Source organism: Phycodurus eques, chromosome 11 (assembly GCF_024500275.1).
Source record: "Phycodurus eques isolate BA_2022a chromosome 11, UOR_Pequ_1.1, whole genome shotgun sequence".
Lineage (NCBI taxonomy): Eukaryota > Metazoa > Chordata > Actinopteri > Syngnathiformes > Syngnathidae > Phycodurus > Phycodurus eques.
The window spans coordinates 25,824,359-25,833,932 of record NC_084535.1 but is presented as its reverse complement, the minus strand read 5'-3'; the positions used below and the strand labels follow the sequence as shown (position 1 = coordinate 25,833,932).

The 9,574-nt window shown below is 41.1% G+C and overlaps 1 protein-coding gene across 1 annotated transcript in view; it reads right to left on the bottom strand.

Annotated features, from left to right (window-relative positions):
• Positions 1 to 1,094: 1,094 nt before the first annotated feature.
• Positions 1,095 to 9,574, bottom strand: part of pdzd8 (PDZ domain containing 8) — a 79,864-nt gene continuing 71,384 nt past the window's right edge. The window contains exons 4-5 of the mRNA XM_061690499.1: positions 6,552 to 6,714; positions 1,095 to 6,354 (exon numbers count right to left, since the gene is read on the bottom strand). Of these exons, the coding sequence (XP_061546483.1) occupies positions 4,019 to 6,354; positions 6,552 to 6,714 (2,499 nt within the window). The 3' untranslated portion in view covers positions 1,095 to 4,018. The remainder of the gene's footprint in view (positions 6,355 to 6,551; positions 6,715 to 9,574) is intronic.

Genomic DNA, 9,574 nt, shown 5'->3' with positions numbered 1-9,574 from the left:
GGAGTCTATACATTTTACAGAGCTCTGGGTCAGCAGCTACGCTTATCCTAGCCTTAGCAGAGACAGTGCAGACTGAACAAAGCTATCCGTTCCTGTCCCCGACTTATACAATGTTTAAAAGAGGAAAGGAGGAATCGCTGTCGTCCGATTGGTCTATGGTCCCATCTGACGCCATCATTGCTCTGCAGAATGATGGCCATTTGCCGCTGGCTCCTGGCGCGGTCTTCTCATGTTTACAGCAAGCCCCCGCAGCCATTGTCTTCTCCGACATCTGTTCTTTGTGGCCTCCACATGCACCCTGCTGGGAGCTTTGCTGCAACACACTCCCACACCCTTATCTGATTTCCATTTTATACTATACTGCAATAAACACCCTTTGTTTACCCCCAGACCAGTTACCCAATAAAACCCTTTATTCTCAACAGAGTTGAGGTCAGGCAAGGATAAGTGCCACACCATGAGTTGTTCTCCTTTTAGGCACCATTGCAGCCAACGTCACATATTCCTTGCAGCAGGGTAGTCTGACATGCGTGAAGATGATTGTTACAGACATCGTGGTTCTTCTTCTTGTACGATTGAGGAAAGTGGTCAGTCAGAAAGTCTTTACTCTCACCTTTCAGTTGTCATTTTCACACCTTTAATCAAGGTATCCCTATGTATTCAGACACACTTAAACAGGTCTGTCCATTCACACTGACAAAATGTAAACAAGTGTCCTGACAGGTTAACCTGTCTTTCTATTCAGACACACATTGTAAACATCTCTCTGTCCATTCACATTCACACATAAATGATGTTATGAAATGGTGCCAACACTTTATTTTGTCAGCATGCATCCATCCATTTCCATACATCTTATCCTCACTAGGGTCGCTCTCTATCTAGCTATCTTTGGGCAGGAGGCGGGGTTCACTCTGAACTGCCAATCGCACTATTTTGTCCGCATCTAAATCATAATCAGCAACTGTAAATTAGCATTGTTTCTCCTGCATGATGGAACATTGATAGAGGGTGGCATTGTCCCCCATTTACTTATTTGTTAAAGCAATCTTCAGTGAACGAGTAGTATAGCTGACGAATTACAAGCCACAGTGAATTATTCAAGCTTGTTTATTGAGGGTAAGTACAATAAAGCTTCAATACATGAACCTTCAGAAAAACGGTGCACAATAGCCCTACCATATGAACACCATACACATTTTTAGCTGCTGAAAAGCTGTGATGGGCACAAGCAAGTGAGAAACAGTACTGTGGTCGATCAAATAGTAACAGCAGCAGCAGAGGCAAAAGCAAAGCGTTTTACAGTGTGATTGTCTCCTCTCATGTTTTGAGAGACTACGACTTCATTGGACAGATAGGTACGCAGGCTACACATCTAATTACGAAAGAGAAATAATATAGTCATTCTTTATCATTGTCCAACATAAAAATATTGCACAAAATCTGAACGTATAGTGACAGACTGAGACGTGTAGAAGTCATTCAGCCAATATACACAAGCAACTCCCAAACTGAGGGCATAACTTGTAAAATGTCTCTGAGTTAAGTTACATTGAGAAAACAAGCAAAAGGTGGTCAATTGGGTGGCTTCTTATTCTTTCTTATGCCTCTGCAGCATCGACAGCCATGCAGGCATTGTTTTTCAGATGTCTGTCAGTCAGACAGTCCATGTATCTCTGCAAATTTAGCACCAACATCCACTTGGATTAAAGAGTATAAGGAAATACTGAAAAGGGGGAAAAACATCATTATGAGATTAACAATTTTTTTTTAACCTTATGAGCTTAAAGGTTTAACTGCATTATATGAGGGCTGTTGATGTTGTCAAGTTACACTTTAGTGTAAGTTTGACAAACAATGAACTTAGAAGTTGAAGTACATTTTTAACAAATATCTAATGATGTTACTCAAAGACTATGACAGATCTTTAGATAAATATAGCAGAAATTTTTTGAAACCTTAGTTTCTCACAATATCATGACGATGCTCATAATTTTACATTTTTTCCCCCCTTAAAATGTGACCCTAATACTTCTTGGAAATTCAATGTAGGTAGTTAAACGTCACTGAGACTTCAGACTTTTCACGTGTTTGTAGTTTCATTAAATGTGCTCCATCCAACATGACCATGAACACTACCTGAAGAGAATTTCCAAGGGGCAAGATTTTGGCAGTAATTTTACAGAGTACAATTGTTTGCAGACAAAGTTTTAAATTAAAAGGCCATAATTTATTATCTCAATCATACTTTACAGTCAGAAATGAATTTGTGATATAATGCGAGGGTGGTCATCTCACCGTGATTGTCTGTGTACTGTTAACCACCTCGTGTTTTGGCTTTAATGGGGTATTTTGCGTTCTTGGCTTTTAAATATTTGAATAATTTGATTCAGAAATAGTAAATTTTTACTGTTGAAGATGGTAGAGGGTGGAAAGAATATGAATGTTTCTTCAGGTGGAGGCCAGATTAATGACCTGCAAGTGTTGACCGATTTACAGTACAATCAGACTTCAACTCTTCTTGACAAAGATTGAGCATAGCAATTTATTCAATCAGCTCTAGATAAAAGAAGACATCCTACACAATAAATTGATGTGAATTTTACAGCATTATATTTATACTGGTTTTATTTAATATACTCTTATCTCAATTGCTAGGCAGCATTTCAGCTGCTGATTACTCAAACTGGCTTTCCTATTTTTATGTTCTGGCTCCTGTTGTGTTAATTTTGGGTACAATTGTATACATTTAATAACTTGCTTGTTTTTTGTTTAACATTACAATTCGGACCAACAGATAGCAAACATTTCTGACTATCTAATGGTAGAACCAACTTTTATTAGTGGAGACCATACTTTAAGCGGCCCTAGGATGGCAAAACCCACAGAAATAACGAATGTCGGTACATTGCAAAAAGAGTTAATAAGAGAGTTAATAAGAGTTAGTAATTAAAGAAAAGACAATATCAAGTGGAGCATTAAAAAAAAAAAGTATGAGTGAGAATAACGTTTAGGGAGCTGATGGCTTTTAGGGCTGAAGACATTGCGCAAATGTCGACAAACAATGGGTTAGGTGATGATAAAACAAAAAAGCAAGACGGGAAACACTCACTTGGGCATTCAAACCACTCATGAAGACAGATGGCATTTACGACACCACATAGAAACTTCTTTGAAAGTACTGTACTAATATCTTCCTCTCACAGATAAATGCAAACTGAATACATGAGAAGAAAAACTCCAAATGTGGGTCAAATTTCATTAGGAAATTAAAACAAAACAATCAATAATCCACCAAGTTAGTCATATACATAACATGAAATACACATTTAAAGAATTTACTTAAAATATTAAACAAAGAAAAGGACAATAACACTTTTAAATCTTAGTCAAAAACATGTTTTATGTATATATGGTATGTGAAACCTGCAGTGATACTACTAAAATAAAAACAAAACCCATTCAAATTATTTTGAAATCCCCAGAAGAAGGGAGTCATTTCTAAATATTAAAAAGGTCTGCATTTAAAAGTGCTTCCCAAAAAAAAAAAAAAAAAAAAAGGTAAGAAAGCTTGACTGCGGTGTTCATGCGAAAGATGTCCCCCATCTCTACTTGACTCTACTGGAGTCGTTTTGGCCTTTGCAGTAAACTACTGTTGAACAATTATTTTCATTGCACAAAAAAAGTGTTATGTGAAAACATAATTGAGAAGGGCAAACTTTTACAGACATTTTGAATCATCAGAAAAATATTTTGATTCAACAATATCTCAGCAACACTACAGTGTTCTATTTCCCTTTGAAAACATGGGTACAGAGTGCAAAATAAAAGCATTGACAGGTGCAAGCAAGTATCCATAGGAAGAAATTCCTTTATGTATTTGTGAGAGGTGAAAAAAAAACAAAAAACAATGGACGGTATGCCGCTTTCAAATAGTGACCTAACCTTTAACCACCCACCCAAAAACAAAGGGGCACAGGTCCAAAATGTTCCTCCTTTGTCTCCTTTCTAGTCTTATTTAGTGGAGCGCCTCCACACAGATCTGCTCCTCAGTAATGTCATCCAATAGTTGCAACTCCACTGGGCTGCATATGTCACTGTCATAGACCTCTGCTCCCATCAAGCCCTCCTCCTCTAAGCCATCTCCTTTGCCCTTAAAACATTGTTGCTCCGAAGGAGAGGCGCTCTCGACTGACTCCAAGTCCTCAATGCCTGCACGGTAGTGAATCATGAGCAGAGTGAGTGCCTGAAGTCTTTCCCCGGACTTGGACAGGGCCGAACTAATGAGCACCTTACGCCTGGGATCGGTGGTCTCTCTTTCCTCTATCAAAAGAGCATTGTTGTGCTCCAATTCCTGATCAATTTCTTGCTGCAGCTTGTCCAACATCAGCTCAAGTTTTTGGGACCGCTCATCTGTGGGCAAACCTCGATACAGGTCGCGGCCTATCTCTTTTACAGCAATGAACACGCTATCATCCAAACCACCCTCCTTGCGAACAAGTTTGGTGCTTCCCCCACTGCCAGCAGGTTGTTTGGATGGGCTGGCACCACTGGTATATGTCTCTGTATCACTGCTCTCATTGTCTGAGGTGTTTGGAGTATGTTTAGGGGAATGATCCAATGCTCCAGGCACCGCATCAGCTACCTGCTCAACCAGGCGAGTCTTCGGGGCCTGACGTAAATTCAGCAGGCGGGAGCTAGTGTTGATGATATGGCGGGTTAAGCCAGTGGTGGCCCGATTAATGGTGGACTTGGCCTCAGGGTCAGCTCCTCTGCGTTCAGTTGCTGCCACGCAGAAAGGATTTTCAGCAAGGCATTTTTCCTGGCATTTCTTGTGGCAAACATAGGCGCAGATCATACACTGCGAGGCTGCCTTGGTCCAAACCTTCTTTTTGCAATATTCACACCAGGTAGGGTTTTGGAATTGGGTGTCCTGGAAGTTGTGGCGAACCTCAACAAGCTGCATGGCACCGTAGGCCAAGTCATCACGTGGGGCTGTGGAAATATGTTCCCTTTCCCGCTCCCTTAGATCTTCATCATGGAGATTCCCCTCCCTCTCCCTCTCTGCCAGTCCAGGGTAGTCTAACTCATCCCCTCCTAGGTAACAGAAATTTAGAGTAACATCTCCATAACACAACTTTTCATTGAAGCCCTTGTGGGTACTGAGGCTGCGTAGTGCAGTGCGGCTGACATTAGCTCTAGGCTCTGGAGGCCCAAGTCTAAATGTGCTCTGATATTCTGCTGAAGATGTTGCCATACATTCAAGGGCTACATGCTCCAGCTGGAGGCTGACATGACCCAGGCACAACAAACTGCCCAGCTTAAAGGGATCTTTACACCAAAGGGCCACGTTAAGGTACTTATGGTTGCTCTCCACCTCAAATACAACAGAGGCCTTTGGCCAACGTGTTGTCTGGTTACGAAACATAGTTTCTGGAGATTCCCAGAAGGAGTGCTCTTCTAGACTGTCCCGTGTGCTGCAGGAACTCTCTGAAACTTTGTCCTTTGTCTGGTCTGCCTTGCTGCTAGTGAGGGATAAGATTGAAATATCATCACTGGACTCTGATGATCTGGTGGACTTCGCCTCCATGGGTTTGACACCCATCTTCTCAGTGCCAGCCATGTCTTCATTGGCTCCAGTCAGAGGAGCTTTTTCAGGAGATTTCTCAGAAGCACTGGTAGTGATCGTCGCAGTAGGGATTACAGGAGTTGTGTTTGTAGTAGAATCAACACTTTCAGAAAAAATTGCTTCTGAGCTGGCAGATGACAAACGTATTTGAGGTCTTGGAGGCACTGGGGGACGAGATGGTGGGGGTGGAGGGGGTACAGTTGGGCGTTGCAAACTATCTCCTGAATCATTGCTTGCCTTTTGTCGTGAGGGTTTTGGTGATTCTTTAGGCTGGGGCTTTAGCGGGGACTGCAGGCCAACCAGGTTTAGCTTACGGTTGAGGATGGGTGATATGGGCCCAAGAGGCTTAGAAGCCAAGTTGGCCACTGTTTTTTTGGGGCTTTGGTTTACTGTAAGTAAAAAATCATCCTTAGCATCACTGGTGCTGATGGGGCCAACATTCTGGCTGGGTTTGGAGTCGACAATCAACTCTTCAAATTCTGAGTCCATGTCTTTACTGTCCGCTATGTCAGACAGAGTGGTGATTGGAGCCGGGTCTTCTTCATATCCCCCTGACTGGGATATGTAACCGGGTTCTTCAAGCTGCCCAAATCCCTCTTGAAGAGTTCCCAGGCTTCCGAGGGATGGAGTGTGGTGGCGGACCGGCCTCTCATACAGTACCACTACCCTGTCGCCAGCCTGCTTCAGAAGTTTGGGCACTTGAACTGACGATGTCACTTTGACACCTGCCGACGCAGGCAAAGATGGAGATTTGACTTAATATTCCGAAGAATTGAATGCAAAACATGCAGTACTTTACTTTTGCTAAAATATTACATTTGTGCTGACAACCAGATTCTCTGTGAGCCCAATTTTTATTGAAATATTACTTCTCAATCCCTTCTGCAAGAACCAATCTTACAGTATATAAGACATATCAAACCTCCGATTGCGATGAGACGATCACCTCGCTGCAAGTCTGCCAAGGCTGCAGGGGAGTTTGATGTCACCGTCTCAATGCTTACATGTACTGCATCCCCCTCACTGGCAGGCACATGCCTGAACGTCATTCCCACGTTGCCACACGGACCCTTGATAACCTCGGTCTGTAATAAATGTAACAAAAATAAAGACTGGTTATGATGAATAAATGATAGCTCACATAATATATGAAATACTGTAAATCCTTGCAGTTTGGAAAAAAAAATAAGTTGACCAATATTACCAGTAGGTGTTATTATGTCTTTCATAGTTGTCTGACTAAATCTTAGCACCGTGACAAACATTTAAGAATGTTCAAACTATTGGGACCATCTTTATTTTACAAACCCCAATTTCAATAAAGTTGGGACGTTGAGTAAAACAAATAAAATCAGAACGCAATGACTTGGAAATCCTTTTCAGCTTATATTCAATCGAATACACTACAAAGACATTTAATGTTCTAACTGATAAACTATTGTTTTTTCTTTTGCAAATATTCACTCATTTGGAATTTAATGCCTGCAACACGTTTCAAAAATACTGGGACAGGGGCATGTTTACCACTGTGTTAAATCACCATTCCTTTTAACAAAACTCAAAAAGCGTTTGGGAACTGAGGACACTAGAGAAAATAGTCGAACAGTTTAAGGACAATGTTCCTCAATGTACAATTGCAAGGAATTTAGGGATTTCATCACACACGGTCCACAATATAATCAAAAGGTTCAGAGAATCTGGAGAAATCACTGCATGTAAGCGGCAAGGCCGAAAACCAACATTGAATGCCCGTGAACTTCGACCCCTCAGGCAGCGCTGCATCAAAAACCGACATCAATGTGTAAAGGATATCACCACATGGGCTCAGGAACACTTCAGAAAACCAATGTCAGTAAGTACAGTTGGCGCTACATCCGTAAGTTCAACTTGAAAGTCTACTATGCAAAGCAAAAGCCATTTATCAACAACACTGAGAAATGCCACCGGCTTCTCTGGGCCCGAGCTCATCTAAGGACTGATGCAAAGTGGAAAAGTGTTCTGTGGTCCGACGAGTCCACATTTCAAATTGTTTTTGGAAATTGTGGACGTCGTGTCCTTCTGGCCAAAGAGGAAAAGAACCATCGGGACTATTATGGACGCAAAGTTCAAAAGCCAGCATTTGTGATGGTATGGGGCTGCGTTAGTGCCAATGGCATGGGTAACTTACACTTCTGTGAAGGCACCATTAATGCTGAAAGGTACACACAGGTTTTGGAGAAACATACGCTGCCATCCAAGCAACGTCTTTTTCATGGACGCCCCTGCTTATTTCAGCAAGACAATGCTAAACCACATTCTGCACGTGTTACAACAGCGTGGCTTCGTAGTAAAAGAGTGAGTGCGGGTACTAGACTGGCCTGCCTGCAGTCTCGACCTGTCTCCCATTGAAAATGTGTGGCGCATTATGAAGCATAAAATACGACAACGGAGACCCCGGACTGTTGAACAGCTGAAGCTGTACATCAAGCAAGAATGGGAAAGAATTCTACCTACAAAGTTTCAACAATTAGTGTCGTCAGTTCCCAAACGTTTATTGAATCATGTTAAAAGAAAAGGTGATGTAACACAGTGGTAAGAATGACCCTGTCCCAACTTTTTTGGAACGTGCTGCAGCCATAAAATTCTAAATTAATGATTATTTGCTAAAAACAATAAAGTTTATCAGTTTGAACATTAAATATCTTGTCGTTGTAGTGTATTCAATTAAATATAGGTTGAACATGATTTGCAAATCTGTATTCTGTTTTTATTTTTGTTTAACACAACATCCCAACTTCATTGGAATTGGGGTTGTACTACGAAACCACACGGTTATAACATGTGCAGAATGTGGATGGGCAGTGTCTTGCTGAAATAAGCAGGGACATCCATGAAAAAGACATTCCTTGGATGCCATCATATGTTCTTCCAAAACCTGCATGTATCTTTCAGCATTAATGGTGCCTTCACAGATGTGCAAGTTACCCATGCCATGGCCACTAAAACAAACCTCATACCATCACAGATGGTGGCTTTTGAACTTTGTGCTGAGAACAATCCAGATGGTAGCGTTTTAATTAGCATTTGTAGATGTAGCGACAAAATATGTTAATTGACAATGGTTTTCTGAAGTGTTTCTGAGCTCACATGGCAATATCCTTTCCACAATGATGCTGGTTTTTAATCCAGTGCCCCCTGAGGAATCGAAGGTCACGGGCATTCAATGTTGGTTTTGGGCCTTGCCGTTTACATGCATAGATTTCTCCAGATTCTCTGAATCTTTTGATGATATTATGGACCGTAGATGATGAAATCCGTAATTTCCTTGCAATTGTACATTGAGAAACGTTCTTAAACTGTTGGACTACTTGCTCATGCAGTTGTTCACAAAGAGGTGAACCTCCCCCATCCTTGCTTGTGAACAACTGAGGTTTTTGGGGATGCTTCTTTTATACCCACTCAACTGTTCCCAATTAACTCGTTCTCCTGTGTAATGTTTTTTTGCGCATTCCTTGACTTTCCCAGTCTTTTGTTGCCCGTCCCAGCTTTTTTGGAACATGTTGCAGATATCAAATTCAAAATGAGAGAATAGTGGCCAATAAATAAATAAAAATAGAAAAACCTAACAGTGATTAGTTTGAAAATTATATATCGTGTCTTTGTCGTGTATTCAATTACAATAGGTTGAAAGGGATTTGAAAATCATTGTTTTTTTGTTTTTATATTTTACACAACCTCCCAACTTCATTGAAATGGGGTTTGTGCAATATCTCTGATTTGAAAGTCATTGAACTTGTTCTCTGGAAAAAAAGATAAAGAATCTAAATTGAATTAAAAGGTCAACTGTCTTTCAAATCACAAATGTATGGCAGTTCTGAAGAATAGCACTCACTTCTGAGTGGTAGTGAATTGCTTGGAGCCCACCACTGACATCTTCTGCTACAACTCAAACTGAAAGTGGCAATT